The sequence below is a fragment of the Fusarium poae genome, chromosome 1, assembly GCF_019609905.1.
Source record: "Fusarium poae strain DAOMC 252244 chromosome 1, whole genome shotgun sequence".
Lineage (NCBI taxonomy): Eukaryota > Fungi > Ascomycota > Sordariomycetes > Hypocreales > Nectriaceae > Fusarium > Fusarium poae.
Genome location: NC_058399.1, coordinates 8,678,102 through 8,702,812, shown reverse-complemented (window position 1 = coordinate 8,702,812; position 24,711 = coordinate 8,678,102). Strand labels below are relative to the sequence as shown.

Sequence of the window (24,711 nt, the reverse complement as noted above, 5' to 3'; positions counted from 1 at the left end):
ACAAATCAGGATGTAAGCCTCAGATCAAACATGAGGATAAATCGAATAGAGTCATGTTGATAAAATAATGAAAGATGAACTTGCAGTATTTACTATCACAACCTATCAAGGGCGTGTAAGTGACGAACGAACCGTAATTCAACTACACCAAATGCCTTCGTCTCATCGGATTTATATGTACTCATCCTATCCTAGGATTATAGCGATATTGTTTAAGTCATTCTAATGACGAAAGCTGGCTTGCAAAGCTTACAAAATTTCAAAACAGAGTATATGTCACTACTCACCGTTGAATATTTGGTAATTATATCTACCTAGCAAATACACCAACAACAATAGAACATCTCTTTAGCTTGTAGCCATAATATACCTACATCAGATCTTTATTATATAGCGATGGCGTTGAACATGTCATTCTGAAATGCATCGCCTGAAAGATAATATGTGGTGGTCTTCATAGCTGCTCCTCGTCCATGGTCGAAAGAATGATGATAACTGGAAACTGAACCTACAAAACTGTTTTACAAACCAACTTTCTTCGTATATCCCATAAAGGTAAAGTGCTCATATTCATTTGTGGGAATCTCATTACATAGTATTCCTTGCAAAGTCTGCCATAATCTCATTGGCTTCACTCTGCACACGCCTTACGATCACACCTGCATCCTGTACATCATGTATAAGGCCAACAGCCGCACCCGCATACGTAGCCAGTCTCCCCTCTGGTCCCCAGCCCTTATCGCCGGACTTGATAGCTTCGTCATGTCGCTTCTTCAGCTCCTCAAAATCAACACCAGCTTGGTGATCATGGAAGCTCTGGTTGACGATCCCACGCGGGCTGTACTGCTCCGGCCAACCCATTGTGCCGCGAAGCTGATTATAGAGCATAGTTCTAGTAGTGCATCGAGCTCCGTCCGTAGCTCGCACGACTTCCTGTTGGTAGCCTTTGCTGATGCGCGCTTCCGTGGCTGCTAGGAAACGGGTGCCCATTACTGCCCCAGTGGCTCCGAGTGAGAGTGCCGCTACGACTCCGCGACCATCTGCGATACCTCCTGCCGCAAATATAGCCATCTCAAAGTTTTGAACCTGGTCTGAGATTTCAGGAAACAGGGCCATTAAACCCAGGCCGTCGGTGGCTCGACCATGACCGCCTGCTTCAGCACCTTGGATGACAAGAGCAGCGGGGCGATGATCACTCATGGCGGCTTGGATACTCTCCTGTACGGTACCAATTTGAATCCAGACTTGGATACCAGGGTAAGCTTCCCGTATCTGGACCGTCCATTCTTCCAGCTCCTCTTGACCTCGATGTGGCGCAAAGAGCCACGCTGCGCAAGGCTTGTGTTCTCGAACGGCTTCAACAGCTGATTCCAAATCCCCATTCCAAAGCTGAAAGCCAACGCCGACTGGGAGATGATCGGAGGGGAATGCGGATGGCAGTGCTTTGGGAGACGAATTACGTAGCAACTCCCGTACAGTAGCTAGGTCATTGGATGTGTCTTCAGGCTTTGCTCCAGGGCCAATGAAACCCAGTCCTCCGGCTTTTGAGATCTCTAGGGCGAGTTGTGGTCCCGACATGACGCGCATTGGTGCGCCGATGATTGCAGGTGAAGTTGTCCATGGGAAATGGCTTGCAAAGCGAGCTCGACTGGCTCTGACGGCTGCTTGACGTAAACTCATACCTAACATTTGGTATAGGTTAAATAAGGTTAACGATATATGGGCGTTGAGATTCACCTTACCTGTTTGCGCTTGATGGTGTAAGTTCAGAGTTGAGATGCAGGAACCAATCGAACCAAAAGTCTTGATTGCACGTGGTCAGCGGTAGACGGAAAAGTTATTTTCTTATGATCTCAAACCAGGAGCATTGGATCAGGAAGTTGAAGATTGTTTAGACAGTGGTTTCAGTGCGCATGAAATTATATGGGCAAGTTGTCCTTACATCGTCAAGACCTCAGATTTATCCCGGCATACCCGGCATACCCAGTATACCCGACCATGTAACTATACGGCAAGCTTACAGTAACAACAAATTCGGGGTTAAATGAGGTCATGTAGTTATTAGATAAAGCAACAAGACTTTCTAATTATTATGACTTGTCAAATCGTTTCACGAGCTACAAACTATCGTGCCAAAACGATACCACAATGTTATTCACCGTGATACAAACAAGATCAGCATTTAACACCATCAGCTCAGGTGGACGTCGAAAGTATCATGAGAATTTCAATTGAAAGAAAACTCTTTTTGACGAGCCTATAATCCCTGGTGCAAACTGAACCCCCCCCCCCCCCTTAGAAACACAGGCTCATGGAAGAACTATGAGTATGATCGTCTCAATTGCGATCAAATAGTGGGAGGGAACAGATTTTGTACAAAATTTGCCAGATAATGTAGAATAAGACTGACCGATGTAAATCGGTATCCATGTGCCATAAACCTCACTTCCAAAATCCTGATGGGTATCCCCCATTGCCAGTTTGTGACCTCAATGCGAACGATAGATGAGATAGAAGATGTATGTACGGAATAGTTCCATTGAGCTCAATTGGCATAAGGAAACAGGCCTTGGACTCCATAACAAAAAAACTGAGTTGAGATGAATTAGCTAGTGAATGAGGGGATTGTTATTAACTACTCACATTTGATCACTGTATGCTCATTGCTCGGGGTTATCTTGCGGCCCCTGACGCGTTTGTTGCTGGGCTCGAAAGGCGTTGACACCGTGGTAGGTACTGGGCTGAGAAGATATCTTTTGACGTTTCTCAACTCGAGAAGGATTGACTGGCCTGTGTGCAAAAGGTGACGAGGGCCTTGCTCTGACACGAGAAGTGATCATGGAAGGTCCTTTGACGACCTTGTGCTTATCGCTGGGCTTGCCGTAGCTGTTCAGGCGGCCCTGATAACCAGCCGATCGAATAATGGCAGCACGAAGAAGGGGATCATGATATGGACGAGGGGATGAAGGTGTTCCAGGCCCCTCAAAGATTTGAGAAATGATGGCCCGAACATACTCACGACCACTCTGCGCTGCAAACAAAAGTTTCGGCTGGAGTTTCAATGCGACTCTCCATCGGATGAAATCCCATGGATCCATAGTAAGCTCCTTTCGATCTTGGAGATATTTCAGGTCTGATACCTTACAGGCAAGCTTGTACATGATGTCCATGTAGCAAAGCCCGTCCGCAGGTAGGTGGTGCTTGGAAACCAACTGGTTGGGATGATAATTTGTCTCCTTACCGAATATCTCTCGGATTTTCTTGTGCTTGCAGACGTTGTCTGAATGGATCTTGTGCTCTTTTGCGGCGTGCTTGTCCGAAGGATTGAGTTGCCGTCGCACATCTGCTTCGGCTTTGGCCTTCTTCTCGTTTTCCTCCTGGGCGAAGAACGATTCAAGAGAGAGCCATCCTGACTTCCAATAGTCGTCGGTTTCAGTGATCTTTCGTACTGGAGTACCGATGAGACACCTTGGCGCAGTGTATGTCTGCCCGTCTGAACTCAATTCAAAAACTTCGTCTGGGAACTTCTGCAGCATCCGATCAACATCCTCAGTTGCTACCGGACCAGGTTGAGACTGGGACCCGATACGGTCAGCCATCTTGAATAGTATTGCCTGCGTAGTAGTGAATACGTCCTGGATTTACAGTTAGTATGTACTCTAAGCATTATAGGAGAACCACTTACAAGGAAAGCGTCTTTTTGTCTAGGTGTTAGAGCGATGATATAACTTTGGGATAGTAGGGGCCTATCCTATGACTTTCGTAAAGGGGAAGTAAGGGAAATAAGTGCTAGAACTGCTGTGTCGAAAAGGGCGATCAATATAGGCCAATAGACGGAACACGGTAAGGGAATAAAATACAGTGTTGGAGAAAATGAAGCAAACTTACTAAAGGTTTCGTTCTTAGCCGTCCTGGGGGAGCCACGGGCAATAACGAATATATTGATAATTTAAATGAGGATTACCATGTACCTTGTAAAGTAAAAGGGATTAGCAATATGTTTCTATGAAAGAAGATGATGTTTGGGGAAGATAGGTGAGAAATCCATTTGAGGTAAAAGGTGGGAAAAGATGAAAAGTTTTGGTGGTGCACCTTGTGAATATTATGTTTCAGTGTTGAAGATTGGCAGTGTAAGATGGCTGATGCGTTGGGTAGGCAGATGAAACACTTACCAGCAGTGAATCAGTGTGCGGCATGCTTTAACGAAATGGAAGCGAATAGAACAGGAGAAGTGTCTTTCTTGATAGCTTTCAAGTTTTTCTGTTTATTTATTGTTTGTTTAGTAGTGATAATGAGAGGAGAGTAAGCAATGGCTTACCCCTTTTTTGATCTGATGTAGTGTTTGAAGAAGGTTATTTAGTAAACAGAGATGCGATACAACGCGCTGCTATGCAAGCTTCGTGTTAATTATCTGCAGGTGACAGATACCCGCTAAGCAAGCAAGTATAGAAAGATAAGGGCATATTTATTCATGTACTTACCAGCTCTAGAGGTATGGCCAAAGATCTCCCGAGTCTGAAGATTTCTATGCAAAGATTTATCTGAACCTGTGTCGCCGTCGTGTTTACTGCATGTCAAGAAGAAGGCTTACTTGAATATGGGCATGGCTTCTTGAACGTTTAGCTTTCCTTAGAATCTGAATGGCGTCTGTTAATAGTGCCTAACGATGTATTATCCATGGACATACTCAGTCGGTCAGATGTTACTGATCTCGACTCTCACCTTGACTTGAGAGGAAACGAAGTAATGTACTAGAGTAACTTTTTTGGGATAATCGACTGTGCCCCGAATGGTTTTCGTGCTGCAAGGAAAGATTGTTCAGTGGTTGAGGTGATTCTCAAATCGAAGTATGCGATCCCGAGGAGAATAAGGGGGTGACTGGAGCCTGAAAAGCAAAGCTTTTGTGAGGAAGAGTCCTTTTTTGTGAATCACAAACGGAATGCACCATCAGAAAGGATAGAAAAAGAGAGAACATCCACTTTCCAATTGTTTTGGTCCAGATGAGTTTTTATATTATCGACTGTGTAAGGTAATGTGTCATTCCTGGTCGTATAGAAAATATTCTACGTGTTGGAGGCAGCCAAAACCTGACCGCAACGCTGATACAAAACTAAGCTCACATCGTCTTTACAGTTTTGTCTCTCGCTCTCGCTCTGGATTTGATGCCATTGGCAGTACGATACCATCCTGATAGCCAGTCGCGATATGCTTCCCCTCTGGACTCCAGATCAAGCTCTCCATTGCGCCTCTGCCTGCGCTGAAGCGTGGCCAAGAAGCCTCTTGTATCCACCACTTACTACCTTCCATAACTGCTTCTTCGGCATTGACGTGAACGTAAAAAGAATAACTCAGGCTCGCTGCAATGCCCAGATCGTGACCATAGCCCAGGTGATTGCCGAGCATGAACAGACTATTACGATCTGCCTCGAACGCATGACATAGAATATGGGCATTGATATCCTGTCTAGCAAGAGGCTTGAGCAATCGATAGTAGATCAATTCTCTCCGCTCGGGTATTTCCTTATTGGCATTGAACGCCGACATGTCGACTTTGTGCATGTCCAGAATAGGGAATGCACCATGGCCTTCATTTGGGAACTTTGCTTTCAGGGCATCAATGTCAGCCTGCGGACATGGATCCCATTCATCGGGATTTCTTGAGGAAAGAATGTCTTTGAACCTCTCCTGAGGTGGGATCCCTTGGATCTGATCAGTGGTAAGAACAGGTCGTTTGAAAGTGATGATACTCGTCAAGCAAGCGTTGCCTAGGGGCACTTCAGAGTCTGATTTGGGAAAGGGTCCTGATGGGTTTGTCGAAGGTTGCGTTGGTTGACGAGCATGGACGAGGCGTGTGGAAAATGAACGACTCGAATGAACTTCTGAGACATCGAGGATGAAAGGACGATCTGAAAGTCCGGGGTTTGTAAAGACAGCATGAATCGACTAAATTAATACTGTAAGTTCTTTGATCGGCTGGCTATAAGGGGGTTCAACGCACATGAATGCCTCTCCTGTTTTCTATTTGTCCACTTTCATCTTCTTGTTCAACTACACGAGCTGCTGCGAGTGAAGCTTGTGCGTATACGACAGCGCCATAAGCCCCTCTTGTAATTCTGGGCGGCTGAATACCGACAGCGTCCCAAGGAAGCTCCTGGCCTGGAGTCCAAGCCGGTTGGACACTCATAAATCTTTGAATGGTCTGTATCCTTGATGCGTCGTCTGGAAGTCTGGATAGCTCCATGGCTTCTTGGAAGGATAATCGCTTCCATTCTTTTGGCGTTGTCATCGAAATTCAGAACTTGTTAATTGAAGTAACACAATCAAAGTTAACATCCAAGCATTGCTTGGCCTCGTTGTTCAGTCTATTCTGGACTCCTTGTTTGTGCTCCGTTTGATTGCCAATGCTATTCCGCCCAGCTGACGATGCCGAGGTCCACAGACTGTAGTCCGTGGTTAGTAACCGCGGGCCATTCTATTGATGATGAATCGCCGACAAGCAAGAACACCCATGTAATCCTTCAATACGGCTTCAATTCCCACGAGAAAGGAGTCAAGACGATTGAAAAAACATTGTGACTCGTTCTGCATCGCTCAGAAACGCTCCCGATCTCAGGATTTACTGCTAAAAGTGAGCCGGTGTCCATACCAAGCAAATGGAATGGGATAAACTGAGAGGATGCCTTCTTCTTACTATTAAATGTCAAGAGCGGTAGTGGCAATTTATCAGGTATTTTTTTCTCAATATTCATCGCTCATCAATATGCTTCATGATGCGATTTGGACGAATTCGTTGTAGGCGCATTCCCATACACAAGCCCACTCATCATCGGTACAAAATAAGACATCATGAATGCGAAATAATGAGATCCCCTTTGACCAATCATCAAGCTCGTGCCTGTTTCCTTCCGCGTTTCACAGGGGGCTTGTGGTTGCTTCAAGCCTAAAGTTAGTGGTGCATGCCAGGATCAGAAGCTCCGATCAAGTCATGACGTCGTTATCATCATCACTCTCAAAAGATGGATATGAATCTCTCTTTCTCGCTGTCTCGTCTGTTGTAGCAACCACTCTCAAGAAAATACTCACAAAGTCATTAAACCCAATAACTTCAACACAGGCTTTAATCGCCTGAAGTTTCTAAAAATGCTGTCATGCTTCGGCTGCGGTAAAGACCGTGAAGAGGCAGAGCGTGAACCTCTGCTGCCGCGTTACAATGACGACACTAGCTTGCAGACGCGACTGCATGAGAAGCTCCATACATATCAGATGCTGCGCGCCATATCAAAGGGTTATATGCCAAGCAACGAGCAGCTCATCATCCATCTTCGAACTCTTCTCTCCGCCCAAATCTTGAACCCAGAGCGACAGGAGTTGAGCCCTTCAGGACGAGCTCTCATCAGAAGCATCAAACTGTGGATCACTCAGTTCATTCAAGTACTACAGCACAAAAATGGCAAGGACCAGATTCAGGATTTTATCTGGTACCTCACCAAGGCACGTTTGGATGTTGATGTCGCCCATATCGAACAGAGGGCTGCCAGAGCCAAGGTTAGAGCTGATGCTGTGGCTACTTACAAGAGCTTGCAGACTGTCGGGTCTCTTCTCTTGACCAATTCCGACTTCCGAATCTTTTTATCCGACCTCAGTACTGTAGGAAGAGAGGTACTGCGGGATACTGCCTTTACCTTGTCAGACGTCTCTAAACAAGCTGGCGAGGCCATCAAGCCTTCCAAGGAGGAGGAGGAAGCCCTTAAGAATGCAAACAGCCATGAAAAGTCACCCGCACCCCCTTCAGACCAAGACCTCAAGAATGAAGTTGCAGATGTCGGCGAAACTGTCAAGGATAGTGCCCTCGAGGTAGCCGATGGAGCAGCACAGAGCATCAAGGAGCATGTTAAAGGCGACGAAGGCGATGCACTTGTCAAGCGCCTCAAGAACACCGTCTTGAACCTTCGCAAACGAACAGACTACAAGGAATCCGTCTCGACACTATCGCTCTTGATTCGGCGTTACCTCCTTGCCTACTCGCATGCGGCCGCTGCGACAGTGGAAGCAGTTGAGGAGGATACCAAGCCTAACCCAGAGGCTGACAAGGCAGTCCACAACTTCTGGTTGTTCATCACTTCTTTGGGCAAGCGTGAGCATTGGGATAATGTCCAAAAATCCTTCGAGGCTGTTATTGATGACGGCAAGACCGATCCCAACTTTGATGAACTTGTGAAACAAATTGGAAACATGGTGCAAGATATGCTTAGCGACCCTGACTTTTTCGACAACATCGAGGAGAGGTTTCAAACTTTGCGCAAAAAGTCCAACGAATTGACTGCCAAGTCTTCAATCCGAGACGACCTCGACGAGTTACTCTCTAGCTTGTATGCTGCTTTTCGATCAATCTTGGATGACCAGGACATTAAGCAGCTCGTTCACACAACTGAGAGAGTTGCACTCTTGCTTTCTCCTGCTGGAGAGTACGCCAATAGCGATCTGGTTACCGACACCATCAATATCTTTGTCCCTCTTCTTATCCAAGCTATCCAGTATATCCCCATTCCACGTGTCGAAGTGTCTGCTCCGGCAATCGACCTCCTGCTAGAGAATCTTGTTCTCGAGCCTGGCCGTACAGTTAATTCCAGCTCATTCTTACCTTTCCAGCTCAACATTTCAAGCTACAATGACGTTCAGGTGAAGAAGGCACTTCATGGAACGCAGTCTACTATGACCTCCATGATGAAGGTTACCGTGTCTGGCCTCTCTATCGCTGCTGACGACTTGGGCTACTGGTTTCGTCTGCACTCTGGTATTCTCCGCATGGTCGACCAAGGTATTGCCGGGTTTCACCTCGACAAACGTGGCGTTGACATTACCCTCGACCTGGAAATCGGCAAGGACCGCCTGGAACAGATTGTCTCTCTGCGCAACGTCAAGGTCAAAATCCACCACCTTAACTACACGCTGAGCAAGTCCAAGTTTGCATGCCTGGCTTGGCTCTTGAAGCCATTCATTCGACCTATCGTGCGCAAAGCCCTTGAGCTCAAGGTTGCTGCGGCCATCGCTGAAGGTTTGCATTTCTTGAATAGAGAAATGCTCTACGCACGGGAACGCCTTCGAGCTACTCGCATTGCGGACCCCAAGGACCTCTGGACATTCACTCGAGCTGTTGCTTCTCGTCTTGTTCCAGCGCCTGATCCTAATATTGACGCACGCATTGGTGTCCAGGCAGGTCAAGGTGTATTCCAAGGGCGGTATGCTCCTGGAAGTCTTGTCAAGCTGTGGGAAGAGGAAGGCAGGGATGCGGAACAAAAGCTTTTCGAGCATGAGCAAGGAGGATGGAAGAATGATATTTTTGATGTTAGCACAAGGCGCGTTTGATTATAATTTATGATGCACTGTGTACGATAGTACGGTACGATATGATACGATACACTCATTAGCTGTTTCACGCAAGCAAGACATGTTGGAGTTATTGGAGTTTGTCTTGAGGATGCCATGGAGTTCAAGCAAAAGGCAGCGCACCGGATGGCGTCGGCTTAAATAAATCATTTCTTACCAGTCGATGGTTCAGCTCAGGTGACTATGAATTGATGCTGGTACATATGTACTTCTGGTTTTGGAATATGGTGCTCAACAAACATCATGAAACGTCCAACGGGTCGCCTGCTGTATTAGTGGCGGAATCAGGCAACGTAGCATATGAGATCGACATGTGCATTTTGCTTCGATCATCTCAGCATGAACGAAACACGCGGATGCCACGGTACAAACATGTACGCGTGTGCATTTGGCATTGCGGGATACGATGTCTCATTATGGCCCTAGAAATAGCGACCGCCATTTGGCAAGCCTTGAAGCTGAATTCCCAGACTCACAGGGTCGAGATAGGCGGGGAAGCAAATAAGGAGGGATGGCCTTGGATCTGCAGATTTACCAATGGGGTGGTTTCAGCAAGACATGAGGTGGCAGTCTGGACATGTCGTCTGAGTTCACCGTTACGAGGATAGGCTACTACCGTTAAGTGTTATACAAACTGTAACGTACTGTGGAATATGATGAGTTATCTGGTGGCTTGAGCTTGTCACGAGGGTTGAGGCGGTCACGAGATGTTATCCTGTAGAAGTGGTAAGAGTAATACGGAATCAATTCCATACATAATGGAGAGAAAACCCATTCGACTGTTTTAAGCAGGTCGTGAAAGTAAGAGTATATAATGTGACCAGGGTTCATCATTCGCTTCATTGAGGATTCCATGCATGCATCATGCCCAAGCTGTTCTCTCTATGAGACTAACAGTAAACAATCAAGTCTAATTAGTCCATAGTAGTATGATCAAGTCTCTCGGATTGCCTCCCTTGGTTAATAACTGGTGGTGCCCCCCCTTTCCTGTCCGACCATCCGAGTCTCAGCCAACGAAAAAGCAAAATTCTCCCTGTACTCGATGATCCTTGAACGCTCCAATTCAACCGCCTGACTGCACCCAGCGGGGATCCCCGGCCTCTGCCCTTGACCTATGAAATGCTGTGCAACCACTGGAAGCTCCCCGGATGGCTTACCCCGGATGTTCATGGATCCTGGTTTACATTCTTTCTTCCCCGGCGATGTTTGGGCTTGGGCGTTTCTTTTTGGTGATGGATAGGCTGTGAGAGTGCAGATCTAGTTTAGACGACGCTTTGTCTATGTCTCTGATGTGCTCGGTCTACAGAAAGGTATAGTCTTGTACAAACTGAAACCATTACATGTTGTAGCTGCTGAATGATGGTCATGCTTTAGTGTAGCTTGGGTTGTGTGCAAGGCAAGGTACGTGTTAGTCTAGTTGGGTTGTTTCGCCCCGGATTTTCCATCGAATTGGTTCAGGCGTGATCCTTGCTGCAGGAGACTAGACTGACTTAGTACCTAGTCCAGTCCAGACTACTGTGCATGGCAACTGAAATGTAATGATTTACGCTACTTGATTTACGCTATTGCTTGACCTAGAAGAATCTCCCAGCCAGAACGAAAGGACCCTTTCCCCTCTTCTTCTTTACTAGCCATTCTTATTCTGGCTTTCCCTTTCTTCTTATCGTATTGGACTTTCTTTATCTTCCCTTTTTTTTTGTGAGGTACCTACAGATATTGCCTAAACAAAAAAGACTTTCCCCTCTTGTCTCATCTCATCTTACTTCTTTCCCGACGGGGATCTCGCCTAGCTTCGGTCGCGGCTTTAGGCCCGTCCTCTCCCCCCACCTTCGCTTGTCAAGCATCACGCCAGTTACTCCCAGCTTTTGAAGCTCTATTTTTCTTAGAGAGGAGGAGCTTTTTGAACAAAAGAAGACGGGGCTTGAGGAGAATTGATTGATGCGAATGGCATTGGCCTGTTGTGAATCTGCAGCCAAGCTGTGGTCGAGCAAGTTGCATTAGTTCGGTCGAACTTATAACAACAAGTATTACGCATCACATCTACCCAGGTACTTGGAGATATTACTACCAACTCGGAGCATTCTTGATCAACTGGTTCGAAACCTCAACTCTGGACTCTTATAGATCCAAGTCCATTATTCTAAACCTCAACCAGACACTCGGCTCTTCTCCCATCGACGTGGAACTGTGTACAGGCAAACAGGTTCAAGCGGATGGATACAACGACGCAACTTTGACAGCAACCGGAGCTTTCTCCTCCCCGCCATACGCAGCGACAGGTGTGGTAATGGAGGTAGAGGCAAATGCACAGAGCTCAATCAATCTGCTTGAGCCATGGCGCTGCCATACCAAAGGCGGTTGCCATGATGACCTTCCCATCTCTCCGCTCGATCTCTCATCCGATGACTTAAATCAAGTACCCCGTTGTCCCGGTTCGGATCCTCTATTCGAAGCATTAATGGGAGATGCAGCGCATCGTACCACCAGCAAGTTAGGGAACAGCGATGCTACTCAGAAGAAGACAACAGGGTCCAAGGCGTGGGTATCACAGTTGAGACCTGAAACCTCAGCGGGCTTCTCATTTCCTTCTTCAGACGAAGCAACCGCGATATTCAGCCCTCTCAGTATTCAAATTCGACCGACTTTAACAATTTCCCAAGGAATTAAGCGACGACGCTATACATCCGACGTTGATGGCTTCAACACAGGCGGTCTAAGTGTTAAGAAGCGTCGACTTCGTGCCGACCTCATCACCAGCCGTCTTTCACAACCCTATTCACAACCCGCAACGCACATCCTGAACAGAGAGGGCCAAGAGGCTGGTGACAAACGGTTCCTGAAGATGGCGACCTCGGTAGACTTGACACGAAGAATTGCACATCTCCACGCAACATCCTTTCTGCGCTTCTCAGTAATGAACCGGCTCAGGCAGAGACTAAACCAAGGACAGCCAGCACGGAGACACGAGCAGGAAATCGAGGCCATAACATCGAAAGTTACGAGCAAATCTAACTTGAAACCTCCGATTTTGCAAGATTCAGCAGCGAGCAGGTCCTTCAGGATCGCTCCGACGGGCACCGGACTTGCTGGGCCCCAAAGTTTTATCTCATCAACGAAACCACAACCGAATCAACAAGGTCTCAAGCCGTTCCAGCATTCCAAACCCACATCATGCCGACTATCAAAGCCAGCGGCACTGCCTCTCCCAGTCGGTGATGTGGCTGCGACCAAAAAGCGCACATCACCACGACTCTTCCCCATCCAGTCTCCAGAGCTGCGGCCAACAGTACATTTACCTCCACTGGATGACCTTGAGGAAGACAGTTTCGCATATATGCACCCGGCAGATGATGACTGGGATGACATCGGTGATGATCAGGACAGTGTATACTCTGACTTTAGCGTTGTGTTTGGACAGAACGGCGACAATAACGAAGAAGACGACAGATCATATGAAGAATATTTGGATGAACTTGATGGCATATGCTGGATGTCTAGATAGTGGCGCGATTCATCAGATTCACTTCTAGAATCATGTAATAGGAATATGTAATTTTTACAAGCACGGCATTGGGCAGCGAGTTGTTCTTGTTAACATTTACATACATACAGCGGCATTAGAAGCGCTCTCCAGCTTTTAGGCCTGGAGCATTATAAAACACATCATGACTGACTTGCATTCCCAGATTCGATTGTGAGAAAGCTTAAGATTTTTAGACCAACAGTAGGAAACAGATTATTCCTGATAGTACTGGTTACATTTACAGCTTTGAATCCAGCTTCGAGGCTCTATCTTTTGCAATATCGCACATTGCCTGGCATACGAAGTCAGTATGAGAAACTCAAAACGCAATTCATTCATACCTGTAACGCCTCATCAATCTCCTTAGAAAAGTCACCTCTAGAGATTCTGAACTTCATATTCTCCATGATCTCTGGTCTTCCTCGACCATTCACAAAGACGACATAACGCAATCCCGGGAACTTTTCCTCATATTCCTGATTCAGTCTAGCCAACTCCTCGCCCTGTCCTTGCAAGTTGGCTTGCTCGGCTGCTGACTGCGCAGACTCGACCTTTTTAGCCCCTAAACGAGGGTGAGATCCCAAGATGGGGAGGAGAGTCTTGTCTGGGTTGGTTGAAGAGGTGGAGCTTGCAAGTGAGACAAAACGAGATCTGCAGGCGTCGATGAGTTCGGGATAAGATGTGTACTCTGAGCCTCTCAGGACTGGGATCAGAGTTGAGTGAATTGCCGGACTCGGTTCAAACAGGAGGTCCAAAGTCTTGATTTGTTCGGCTTCATCTGCTATACGAAGCTCTTTGGGTGGTGGGAGAGCCATGATGAGTGTTTAAGTTGGTGGGTTGACAGCCAATTATCACCAGATATTCACTTATAATATAAACAGACACAAATCAGGTAGATCATCACTGAAATGTCATTATCGAGACTACACCACTTTATATCGGATTCCGGAGACATGCGAAACTGCTATTACCGGTTCTCCCCGGGTCGAGACATGCATGAAGATGATGGCTGATAAGATACGGATATGACGAACAATTCCTTATCTTATCACCCCGTGATTCCAAAAGCTCTGGTCAGTGCACCGGCAAAATCTCGACTAGGCGATTGTCGTCGCAACAGAGCTTCGAGACGACGAATTGCGCTTTACCTGACGACAAGCAATTGAAAGCTCCACGAGCTCAAAATCGCAGTCGCCATGCTTTGTGGAAGTATGTTGTCCACGCTCACCATCCGAAGCTAACAGCGCGCTAATATCTTGACAGTTTCTGGAGAGGCTCCTCAAGAGCCCGTCGTGTCTAAGAAGTCCGGTATGTTGTATCATCAATAACATCAACACAGCAGCTAACCTGTCGCAGGTGTTGTCTACGAGAAGCGCCTTATCGAACAATACATCAACGAACATGCCACAGAGCCCGATTCTGGAGAGGCCCTGACCGCCGATGATCTCCTCCCTATCCATTCGTCGCGTATCGTTCGACCGCGTCCTCCTACCCTCACATCCATCCCAGCCCTCCTCGCGACCTTCCAGAATGAATGGGACGCGCTCGCTCTCGAGACATATAACCTCAAGGAGCAGCTCGCGCGCACCAGGGAGGAGCTTGCCACAGCACTGTACCAACATGATGCCGCCGTGCGAGTTGTTGCACGACTTACGAGGGAGCGAGACGAGGCTAGAGATGCTCTAAGCAAGGTCACTGTGACTGGAGGTGCTGTCGATGGCGATCAGATGCAAGTTGATAGCGTGGAGAAGCTGCCGCAAGAACTTATTGAGAAGGTGGACGAGACTCATCAGACGTATGTGATAAGTCGACAAATACGAAGACACTATGGAAAGCTAACATTGGATCCAGACTATCAAAGGGTCGCAAGAAGCGCCCTGTCCCTGAGGGCTGGGCCACTGGCGAAGAGATCTCGGCTTTCGAGAGCGCAACTACTCACTCACTCCCTGTTCCTGATGCTACAGCTCTTAGCGTAGGAGGAGCTAGCGCAGCCATCGGAGGCTTGAAGGGCCAGGCCGTTATCTACTCTACTGCCGAAGACAAGGTCGAGCTCTCAATTCCCGTGGAGGAACCCATTACAGATGCTGCCTGGGCCGAGACCCGTGTTATCTTTGCAACTGGCCAAGGAAGCGTCAAGGTCTTCGAGGAGGGTAACCAGGTTGCTTCGCTGAGCGAGCATGCTGGTGCTGCTACCGCATTGGGCCTTCACCCAAGCGGTGAGATTCTGGCTTCCGTCGGTACGGATAAAAGCATCGTCTTTTATGACTTGGTTGCACAGAAGCGCGCTGCCCGTGCTTACACCGATGCTGGTGAGTTGCATAACCCCTGGCACATTGACGATTTGTTAACATGATTTCCAGCTCTTACCGCTTGCGCATTCCATCCCGATGGTCACCTCTTTGCTGCCGGCACCACTTCTGGTGAGATTAAGCTCTTCATGACCAACACGCTCGAGCAGGCTGCTTCCTTCAGCCTCGGTGCCCCTATCCAGGCTCTTAGTTTCTCCGAGAACGGCTACTGGTTCGCTGCCACAGCCAAGGGACAAACTATGGTTACCATCTTCGATCTGCGAAAGGAAGGAGATGCCGCCGTGGCCAAGGTTCTCGAGACCGGCGGACCAGTGCAGTCTTTGGCCTGGGACTACAGCGGTCAGTTCCTTGCCACCGGCGGCGCTGCTGGAGTGACTGTGCAACAATTCACCAAGTCTACCAAGAAGTGGAGTGAGCCCGTGAAGATTTCCACACCTTCCGTCTCGGTTCGATGGGGAGAGTCTGCGAAGCAGCTAGTAACGATTAACGGAGAGGGTGTGGTTAGCATACTTGGAACAAAGGAATAGACAATGGTGGATTTAGACGAAACTATGCACTGAAAGGAGATGGCTGGATGATTCCCTGGAATTCCTGTATTTATAAAGGCCTGCGACAATGGGTCAAAGCAAAGCACAGAAGGTGTTTGAAAATTGATAATTAAGGGTTTTGTTTATTTAGCATCATTGTTTACTTTCTAAATTTGAAGTCAACAAACAAACGCAGTTCAGTGCATGAGCCTCAAAGCGTGAATGAAAGCCCATAGGTAGTGGAGCTCGGGCAGGTACCTAGGTAGGCGCCCGTCATTTGCCCCCCTGTACGGCAACCTTGACGCCTGTTGTTAGCGGTCCTTAGTGGGGTAATCGTAGGTTGTTTAGCACAGGCTGCAGGGTCGCTGCGCGCTAGGTACTAAGCTTGTCGCTTGTCGTCACATGGGCCTGGACGAGCCTAAGTTACATCGAGTATCAAACGAGCGACAATTCATTTTCAATTCTTTCTACCTACTCACATCCCACTCAACTTGATGCCTACCAAACTATCGCCCTGGATCCCTTTTAAACGCCTCTTCTCGTTACAATACAGATGCTTACGAATAGTTTGCTCATGAATTTATAACACAGATGATATATTCTGAACCTGCCAGAATAGGGCACCGGGAAGACTCAACCCTTGAGCTAATCGCCACTGCTCCTCCTTTGCTTCACACTTCGCGCCGCACTTCGCTCACAATACACTGTGCAATCGACTACTTACCACGCGCATGTTCTGTGAAGTCATTATAGTGGACTATTCACTGCACATCAGAACTCTTGCTGTCTGACAAACTTCGAAATATCCCACACGAAATCCTCCTCCATCCTGTAACAACATGGCCGAAAACAGCGACGACTTTCTCGAGATGCTGGAGGATCACCAGTTGATAGAACCCGGGTTCGTGTTCGGCTCGCGAGTGCCTCAAAATATCCCTGAGCCGTCTCTGTTTCTTCCCAACCCTTCGGCACCTCCTGCAACATTTGCTCCACGCCTACGCCCACGCCAAATCCCTCGCCCAAGTCTAGGACACACAACCGAACAAGCAGGTCGCCCGGTCAGAGTTCGCCGAAGCCGTGCTCCTCAACCTCAACCACATCCCGATCCCCATCTGCGCAACATACTAGCCCCGGCACCAGCTCAGCCAGCGCCCTTCATCGACCTCACGGAGGAGCCTGATTCTCCAGACCTATCACGGGCAAGGGCCCTGCCAGCACAAGCGGTACAGAATGCAAGGAATCCACGCCGAACGAATTCACAACGTATATCGCCCCCTCAACTGGCAAGAACGGATGGGACATTTGTTGGTCGCTCGGCAAATGTGATTGATCTTACTGTGGACTCTCCCGAAGAACAACGACCTTCTCGGCATTATCCACATGCTGGACGCATGTTCCCAAGACCAGACGATCTGATTGAGGTTGAAATAATAAGTCAACGGCCAGCTCTGTCTGCGGGATCGAGCTTTGCATTTGGGCCGTTCCGAAGACTGGTCATTGGTGCTGACATCGATATCGCCGCTGTGTTCAACCCGCCCAATCTCGACATTTCACGCAATGCATATGCTCGCCAGCCGAGCCCCAAACCACGCATGCCTACGCCTCCACCAGCCCAAGAAGGCTTCACCCGAAATACCTGCACCGATCCCGAGAAGGAGTCAGAAAGCGTGGTTATTTGCCCAGCATGTGACGAGGAACTGGCCTACGACCCTACGGGGAATGTCACGCAGAGCTCAGTTGGTACTGCAAAAGGAAAGCGCAAGCGCGCCCCCGGAGAGCACCATTTTTGGGCTTTGAAGAAATGCGGCCATGTAAGCTACCTTGATACCTACCTTGTCACCTTTTTAACCGTAACTAACAAGATCACAGGTTTATTGTGCCGATTGCTTCGAAAACAGGAAGCCTACCAAGACGAATCGCGACGGTGTGGGCTTCCGATCTCCAGATGCAAGGGCACCGCATCTCGTTGGAAATGACCTCCGATGTGCTGTAAATGACTGCGATACAAAGGTGTCTGCAAAGACAGAGTGGGTCGGGATTTTTCTTTGATCAGTCAGTGCTGATTATCTTCTTTCGGGTTGGCGGATTTGGGGGGGCAACGAAGTCATGAATGACGAAAGAGACACTATTAAGCATAGCATAGCATCGGCGTTTGGGACAGTATACCATCAATCATTTCTTTTTTCCCTTGCTCTCTTTCCAAGTCTAATTGTTAGCAGAATTGGACTTCTGTACAATATTGGTGGTGAAACCTCGTGCTTTAACTGTTGATAGACAGTGAATTGGTCATGAATAGAATAGCTAATAAAACGGTTAAGATATCACCCATCAATCAACACGGTTAAATTCTAAACTCCGTCGCTATGTGATATAAAAACATTTTTGCCACTCGCCCCCAAGCAAAGGGGCGATATGCCAGATAACGAAGCAGTCCTAAACGCCGAGGGAGAAAAAAACATGTGGCCTCCCGCACCATGACCGCCATCCCATATCATACTCTTGTCCTTACCATTTCTTCTGATATCGATACTAATCATCCAAGACGTGTCGTTAAATCATGAGTTCTAGCGCAATGTCATCTACCCAATCTCCGCCGTATGACTCTTGCGAAGCACTAAACGCAAAAGGCTCTTGTGACGGCCTCTGGTTCTCCTTGGTTTCTTGTGATGGCCGCCGTACTGGGGGCGTTTGTTTCGGTGGATGAACTCGCTTGGGAGTGTTCACGTTGTGGGGTGCGAGTGATGTTCTAGAGGGCTGTTGGTGAAGTTGCTTTGGCGTCTCCGTACGCTTTGGGGGAGAAGGTTTGTTAATGTGATGTTTCTGTTGAGGCGGTGCTGGTGTTTTGGAAGGAACTTGTCGAGGCTCATTGCGTTGAATATGTTGTGGTGGGGGTTTGGCAAAAACTTGTGGCTTTTTGGCAGATTGGTCGGTTTTAACGACTTGGCGATTTCCGGCCTGGATTCGCGATCTTTCACGCTGTTGAATCTGCTCCAATGCTGCTGTACGGCGACTTCGCTGGAGAGCAAGACACATTCGTTCATGCGACCCAGAGGATGTGAAGAAGCGCCTCGGTGGCGGAGGTGGTGATTCAAGGGCTGGATTGAGTACCGGTAAGCGAAGTTGTTCTGGAGATTTCTCAAGTTCTTCAAAATCAAAATCTTCTTCCTCTTCTGCTATCGGTGCGAGATGTAAGGGCGCCGATGGCATCAAGTTGTCGTCGTCCAGGTCTTCCTCGAGTTCGCGTGCTTGTTGAGAGGAAGAGGGGAAGAAGTCGTCCAGATTGTACAGGATAGCTTGAGTACTCATTGGTGGTTCCTGTCTTGGTGGTGATGAAGACCCTGCTTCCAAGTTTCGTGGTGAACGCTGGGGAAGAGGCGGTTTGATAAAAGTTGGGGAAGACGGACGGTGTAGACCCAGATCCTTGGCGTAGCGATCGGATGCTGGTTTTTTGGTGTTATTAACTGGCGGTTGCGTTACTGCCGAGTTTGGTTTGATAGAGCATCTTGGGACAGCATCGATAGCATGGGTTGTTTCGGGGGCCGGCTTGTCCATGGCTGCTTCGATGTCTTCCAGCATACCAAGTGCCAGATCCTCCTCGAAATCCTCATCCAATTCGTCTTCCATTCCTTCAAGCTCGATTTCTGGTATTGGTAGTTTCGGTGCTGGCATTTGAGTCTCAGCACTTAGTGGCGCCTCTTCTACAGGTTCGGTAGCGCCGTCTTCCTTTGTTTCTCTCAAAGGCCCTTCGATTCTTTGTTGTTCCTTGGAGAGGTTTGGTGATGGTTCCCTCGTTCTTAACCCGACATTCTCAGGATCGGATATATCTTCATCGTCTTCCAGTATATCATCCAACTTCCGTATCTTCATAACAGGTTGTTCCGTTTCATCATCGTTTGCGCTTGTAGTTTCTTTCGTGTCATCATTGTCCTCGTTCGTCGTCGTATTAATCTCGTCGACTTCCTTTCCCTGTGCATCCCTTTTCTTCGTAGACCCATTACCTCTCACAAACCACGAAATAGTTTCTTGACTTGGTCGAACATTGACAAGTGGCATTCTCTTCTTCCGCTTCTCTTCCTTCTCGGCCAATTCCTTCTCCTTCTTCTTATCCCGTACAACTTTGGCCTTGGCCGCCGCCTTTTCACGTTCGAATTCTTTTCTTATCCTCTCCTGTTCAGCTTTCTCTTGTTTCCATTGCTCAGCTCGGGTGAGTTTCGGTCCTTTATTTGCGGCTTTGTATGCATTCCGAACTTGTTTCGACGTCATAGGCCGCGGGGGCGGTTTGTCGGTAGTTTCATCGCGACCCGGGAATTTCGGGATGAGCGTAAAGGTTCTTTGCACCATTTTGTCCTTGGGGACGACATCTGGCCAGATTTGCACAACGGACCAGGGTGATGAGGGGATTGACGGTGTTGGTCGATGTACAACAGCGGTTTGGGGACGCGCGGGGAATAGACTTGACGCGAGGTGGAAACGAGATCACGTGGGTTCATCAACAATAACAGTCAAACAACCACTTCTTATGATGGCAACAATTTCATGAAAGACTCAATCAAGTCTCTAATCACATGCAGAAATAATTCCCTGTACCATAGATTACTCTTAGACCAATTGGCCCTACTTCTCAAGAGGCTCGACAGTTGGGTCCCAAGCACAAGGACTGTAGTCTGTGGTAGCCAAATCTTCCACTTCTTCCTCCGTCAGCTCAAAGTCATAGAGCTGAGTATTCTCCAGAATTCTCGAGGGCGTGACACTCTTCACCAGAGGTACATATCCCCTCTGCAAGCTCCATCGAAGCAGGATCTGTGCGGGCGACTTGCCATACTTGTCTGCAAGAGCCTTGACCTTGGGATCATCAAAACGCTCGCCACGCACAATAGGGCAATACGCTTCAACTGCGATGTTACGATCTTGACACCACTTGACAATGTCAGGTCGTGTCATCCATGGGTGTACCTCCCACTGCCCGACAGAGATGACGCCTCCTTTGCCCGCTCCTCCGCGTTCCGTCTCGAGCTCCTTGATGTAAGCCTCCAGCTCGTCTAAGTGGTGAACTCCGTAGTTGGAAACGCCCAGTGAGCGTACCTTTCCTGCCTCGACGCACTCCACAAGGGCTTTCCAGGCACCCTTTCGGGCATCAGATCCACCGTATGGGGCGTGGATAAGAACAAGATCAAGGTAATCGAGCTTCGTCTCATCAAGGGCAATGTCTACCTGCTTGTGGGCATTCTCGTAGTTTAGAGGAAATTGTCTGGTGAAGATCTTGGTGGTGAAGAAGACTTCTGAGCGTGGAAGGCCAGCTGCTTGGATTCCTGCTGCGCTAGGGCCTTGGTTGTAATATCCTGATGCAGAGTCGATCTGAGAGTGTCAATCAAGACCGCATTGAGATTAGATCTAAGAATTCTTACATGGCGGTAGCCTATCTCGAGGGCTTTCTTGCAGACATCGGATGCCTGGTCCTTCGGGCTGTATTACGTGGTCAGTACATGGTTTTGTTGAAGCATTACGCGGACTTACACCTGGTATACCTAAGCACTAGAGTTAGTAGAGCTTTGGGGCGAGGGATAGAGTGGATAACTTACTCCATAGCCAAGAAGAGGAATCTGGTAGCCTGAATTGAGCTTCTTGGTAGAGCTGAGGGCGAGTTTGGAAGTCATTCTGAAAGTCATACGCGGGTTCTGTGTGATGTTGAGTTGATGTTGATGTTGGAGTGGAAGCTGAAGTTGAAGTTGACGGTGGGTTCGGTAGTGAGGGGAAGGTGTTACAATGATGATTCACTTATACGGTTGTTGGTTGATGAGAACCAACGACGTTATATCTACGAAATCTCATCAAGGTGCTCTCGGAGTTCGGAATTAAGATGTGATTTATGTATCTTTTGATTGATAAAAGTAACCAGACTAAGTCGTAATCGTGAACTTATCGTGATGATCATAGATTGATTTGATTGATTTGATTCGGAATCCGGGATTCAGCACGGACGTGGGGACAATCGAATCCCACCCGGTACCGACGTCGGCTTTCAATAACAGCTTTTTACCTGGATAATCAATTATTATACACAAGACTTATGGACAATTAATTGCAAACAACAATAGTCGCTTAAATATACTAATACAAAGTATCCTTGGGCAATGCAACTATAGTGTGAAAGACGACAGGATTGGTATGGGAAGGTTGTAGGGTAACTCTTGAACACGATTTCATCAATTCATATCTCATTTCTATTTTCTTTCTATCCCGGTTACTCTAAATGACATTGTCGGCCATGCTGGGTAATTGGATATCTTTCTCCTCTTTCTCTTCCTCGCTCTCTTCTTCATCCTCGTCAAGATCCAACATAGGATAGTTGAGGATGGCAGCGATATCACCCAGCATGCTCAAGCGTTGACCACTCTCATGATCACTGCTCAGAACCCTTGCCTCACCGCCATCGCTTCGGACTTTTTCGACCAGAGCGACGTATTTCTTTCGAGTGGCAAGATCTTCACTTCGGAAAAGCGAGTTGTTGACCAGCAAAACACCGCCGCCGGGTCCCACAGCGCCATCGTTGACAGCCTTTTCAACGACAGAGGTACCATACCATGCGCGCCCGTCATCCAACTTTAGCCTATCGAATAACTGATCGACATACTGGGTTTCACGAGCAAACTTCATGTTCTTCATACTCGACAGAACCTCGGGGCTCTTGAGGATTTCGTTAAGACTGTGGACATGACCAGAGTTGGAGTGAATCACGGTGGCTTGCTTTGCCAGGGCTGTAAGCACCTTGTCTGCCTTATCACGTCCTTTGTTGGCGATGTACTGCTTGAAGTCGCCAGCCACAAAGCCCGGGCTCGCCAGTAACAACGGCCGTGACTGAGAAAAGTCCATAGTTCGTAGAAGAGTCTGCAGTGTTTTCTCGTAGAAGCGGCGCATACCTGCGTCTTGGTCGGATGCGAGATCGCGCTTTTTAGGTATCACACTCTCAACTCGGACCTTGAGGACAGTTCTGAACGCTGTGATAAGACAGATGTTGGCAAGACCTTCTTGCATAACTACAGCTGCCACGGCGCCGTCCTTGTCATCGGACAGAGTCTCCTGGAGGGTAGCTCTTGCGACAGAGTCCCATCCTTCTGGTTTGATAATAGTAAAAGGGCGGTTGACCTCGAGGTCAAGTGTGTGATGAGAGCCTAGGGTGACATATGGGTTCTCTGCAACAACGGTGCCAGAGACACGAAGTGACGAGATGACGGGGTCAAAGAAGGTGGATTTGACCTTGATAGCCAACTCAGAGTGAACACGCTCAGAAGCCGTACTGCCCGTGTTTGAAGTTGTGGTTACTTTACGGATGGCATGGGCGTGAATAATGTCGCTAGGCAGAATGAGGTTGTATGCATGCCACTACCGACAATGTTAGCGTTCTGACAAGCGGTGAAGATGGATCACATCAGAACAGATAGGGCCTCTGGAGGTAAAAGCATGTATTACAAGGGTAGTGATGTAGATGATTATCTCGTGAGTTGAGACGAGAGATGAGGGTGTGACAATGATGGTGGGGGGAGGGGTAACGGTAGAGACGATAGTAACATGTGGTAAAGTTTGGGAGCAACAAGGAACAGGGGCTACTGACCATATCTTCGGGATCTTCGGGGAGAAGAGAGACGGTCTCATCCTCAAGGGTCTTTGGGACCTTGCGCGAGACCAACTTCATTTTGGTGGTTGCTTCTGTGGCTGAAAGCTGAAATGTGAAGATGGATCTCGAGCCTCGGACCTCGGTGGGATTATTACTGCGAAAAACAAGAGGTGGCCTGTGTCTGTGCAGAGATGCAGATGATGGTTTGTTTCTGAAGTTGTGTCTCACTTGGTAGATAGATATGAGGTAGTTAATATCTAATGGTGGTGATGACGATAGTGATACTCTGACTCTGATAGGTACCCAAAAGTCAGTCAGCCTAATATGATGGGTGATGCAGTGCGGCTAAGACCAGTAAGGCTGGACTGGTTTCGGCTGGCGACCTCGAAAAAAAAGAGCCAAGACGTTGAATCCTTGAGGCTCAACAGCTGTTTGGGCGTGATCGAGGTCTGTGTAGTGTGTAGGGAGTTTACGGTAGTTGACGGCAGTTGTTCGAATACCGTTACTAGGTAGGTGGCTCTGCTTTGCTGCTGTCAGTCAAAATCAGTCGATCCACCAAACAAGGATAAATTGACGATGATGATGATGTCGTTATCGGTATCGGTGGTTGAGTATGACCGACGGGGTTTTCGAGTAGTCCGTTCAAATAAGGAGCATAGGATTGGTTGGAAATTCCGAGTGGGACAAGTTAGACGATGACTCCACAAGATGCATAGCATTGATAAATCCTTGAATGTTCGAGAACTCGGTCTCGAAGTTGATGTTGTGGAGTAAAATCGCATAACCAATACTGGGTATCCATAGATTCATACACTAGAATAGGCACCTACTGTTTGTCCGCGGAGTGTGGAATTTGATTTAACTCCATGGCTTTTTACTCACAGGTCAACCTAAACTCTAGCGGAGTTTAAGTTGAGGTGTTTGTTCTATCGATAGGTAGACAAATGAAAAATAGAACGATTTCTTGGCCTCGATTGGATTCAGACCCAATGCTAAACAGAGCCTTGGCATAGCACAATATAAACCTCTTCTGGAAGACCGGCACAATATGATCCACGCAACTACGTACATCATCCTCTTGGCGATTCGTACACATATGAACGTAGGTATGCGACATACGCTGGAATCTTAATCTTCATGCCTTACCGTGCCTCGGACACGAGGGAACAATAATTCCTTGCATGCAATGCAATGCAATGCAAGCATCTAAACTGAGACAATTGTGCGAGACGGAACCACCAAAAAAGCGACACAGACTCACTTGTACATTTTATACTCTGGGCATACGTCTTTGACTTTGCCATATTGACCAGGGGTTAAAAACCTAATTAGGCATTCACTACGGTTAAACTA

At 47.8% G+C, this 24,711-nt stretch overlaps 11 protein-coding genes across 11 annotated transcripts; 4 read left to right on the top strand and 7 right to left on the bottom strand.

Annotated features, from left to right (window-relative positions):
* Window positions 1-588: 588 nt before the first annotated feature.
* Window positions 589-2,054, bottom strand: FPOAC1_002843 (uncharacterized protein; the record flags this gene model as incomplete). Its single annotated transcript, XM_044847417.1, has 3 exons — window positions 589-1,682; window positions 1,743-1,803; window positions 2,022-2,054. 3 exons carry the CDS (start codon window positions 2,052-2,054, stop codon window positions 589-591), a joined length of 1,188 nt encoding a protein of 395 aa, XP_044713333.1.
* A 606-nt stretch (window positions 2,055-2,660) lies between these two features.
* Window positions 2,661-3,599, bottom strand: FPOAC1_002842 (uncharacterized protein; the record flags this gene model as incomplete). Its single annotated transcript, XM_044847416.1, has 1 exon — window positions 2,661-3,599. The coding sequence occupies one exon, from the start codon at window positions 3,597-3,599 to the stop codon at window positions 2,661-2,663; it is 939 nt and encodes a 312-aa protein (XP_044713332.1).
* Window positions 3,600-5,127: 1,528 nt separating this feature from the next.
* Window positions 5,128-6,241, bottom strand: FPOAC1_002841 (uncharacterized protein; the record flags this gene model as incomplete). The annotated part of the gene is made up of 2 exons (XM_044847415.1): window positions 5,128-5,943; window positions 5,999-6,241. The coding sequence occupies 2 exons, from the start codon at window positions 6,239-6,241 to the stop codon at window positions 5,128-5,130; spliced, it is 1,059 nt and encodes a 352-aa protein (XP_044713331.1).
* Window positions 6,242-7,140: 899 nt separating this feature from the next.
* FPOAC1_002840 (uncharacterized protein) lies at window positions 7,141-9,366 on the top strand (the record flags this gene model as incomplete). The annotated part of the gene is made up of 1 exon (XM_044847414.1): window positions 7,141-9,366. One exon carries the CDS (start codon window positions 7,141-7,143, stop codon window positions 9,364-9,366), a length of 2,226 nt encoding a protein of 741 aa, XP_044713330.1.
* A 2,479-nt stretch (window positions 9,367-11,845) lies between these two features.
* On the top strand, window positions 11,846-12,889 carry FPOAC1_002839 (uncharacterized protein; the record flags this gene model as incomplete). Its single annotated transcript, XM_044847413.1, has 1 exon — window positions 11,846-12,889. The coding sequence occupies one exon, from the start codon at window positions 11,846-11,848 to the stop codon at window positions 12,887-12,889; it is 1,044 nt and encodes a 347-aa protein (XP_044713329.1).
* A 259-nt stretch (window positions 12,890-13,148) lies between these two features.
* On the bottom strand, window positions 13,149-13,725 carry FPOAC1_002838 (uncharacterized protein; the record flags this gene model as incomplete). Its single annotated transcript, XM_044847412.1, has 2 exons — window positions 13,149-13,202; window positions 13,252-13,725. The coding sequence occupies 2 exons, from the start codon at window positions 13,723-13,725 to the stop codon at window positions 13,149-13,151; spliced, it is 528 nt and encodes a 175-aa protein (XP_044713328.1).
* A 381-nt stretch (window positions 13,726-14,106) lies between these two features.
* On the top strand, window positions 14,107-15,746 carry FPOAC1_002837 (uncharacterized protein; the record flags this gene model as incomplete). The annotated part of the gene is made up of 5 exons (XM_044847411.1): window positions 14,107-14,119; window positions 14,174-14,218; window positions 14,267-14,705; window positions 14,762-15,219; window positions 15,271-15,746. 5 exons carry the CDS (start codon window positions 14,107-14,109, stop codon window positions 15,744-15,746), a joined length of 1,431 nt encoding a protein of 476 aa, XP_044713327.1.
* An 839-nt stretch (window positions 15,747-16,585) lies between these two features.
* Window positions 16,586-17,795, top strand: FPOAC1_002836 (uncharacterized protein; the record flags this gene model as incomplete). The annotated part of the gene is made up of 2 exons (XM_044847410.1): window positions 16,586-17,557; window positions 17,616-17,795. The coding sequence occupies 2 exons, from the start codon at window positions 16,586-16,588 to the stop codon at window positions 17,793-17,795; spliced, it is 1,152 nt and encodes a 383-aa protein (XP_044713326.1).
* A 501-nt stretch (window positions 17,796-18,296) lies between these two features.
* FPOAC1_002835 (uncharacterized protein) lies at window positions 18,297-20,087 on the bottom strand (the record flags this gene model as incomplete). The annotated part of the gene is made up of 1 exon (XM_044847409.1): window positions 18,297-20,087. One exon carries the CDS (start codon window positions 20,085-20,087, stop codon window positions 18,297-18,299), a length of 1,791 nt encoding a protein of 596 aa, XP_044713325.1.
* A 273-nt stretch (window positions 20,088-20,360) lies between these two features.
* Window positions 20,361-21,400, bottom strand: FPOAC1_002834 (uncharacterized protein; the record flags this gene model as incomplete). Its single annotated transcript, XM_044847408.1, has 4 exons — window positions 20,361-21,101; window positions 21,152-21,209; window positions 21,261-21,271; window positions 21,326-21,400. 4 exons carry the CDS (start codon window positions 21,398-21,400, stop codon window positions 20,361-20,363), a joined length of 885 nt encoding a protein of 294 aa, XP_044713324.1.
* Window positions 21,401-21,992: 592 nt separating this feature from the next.
* FPOAC1_002833 (uncharacterized protein) lies at window positions 21,993-23,436 on the bottom strand (the record flags this gene model as incomplete). Its single annotated transcript, XM_044847407.1, has 2 exons — window positions 21,993-23,126; window positions 23,356-23,436. 2 exons carry the CDS (start codon window positions 23,434-23,436, stop codon window positions 21,993-21,995), a joined length of 1,215 nt encoding a protein of 404 aa, XP_044713323.1.
* Window positions 23,437-24,711: the final 1,275 nt, after the last annotated feature.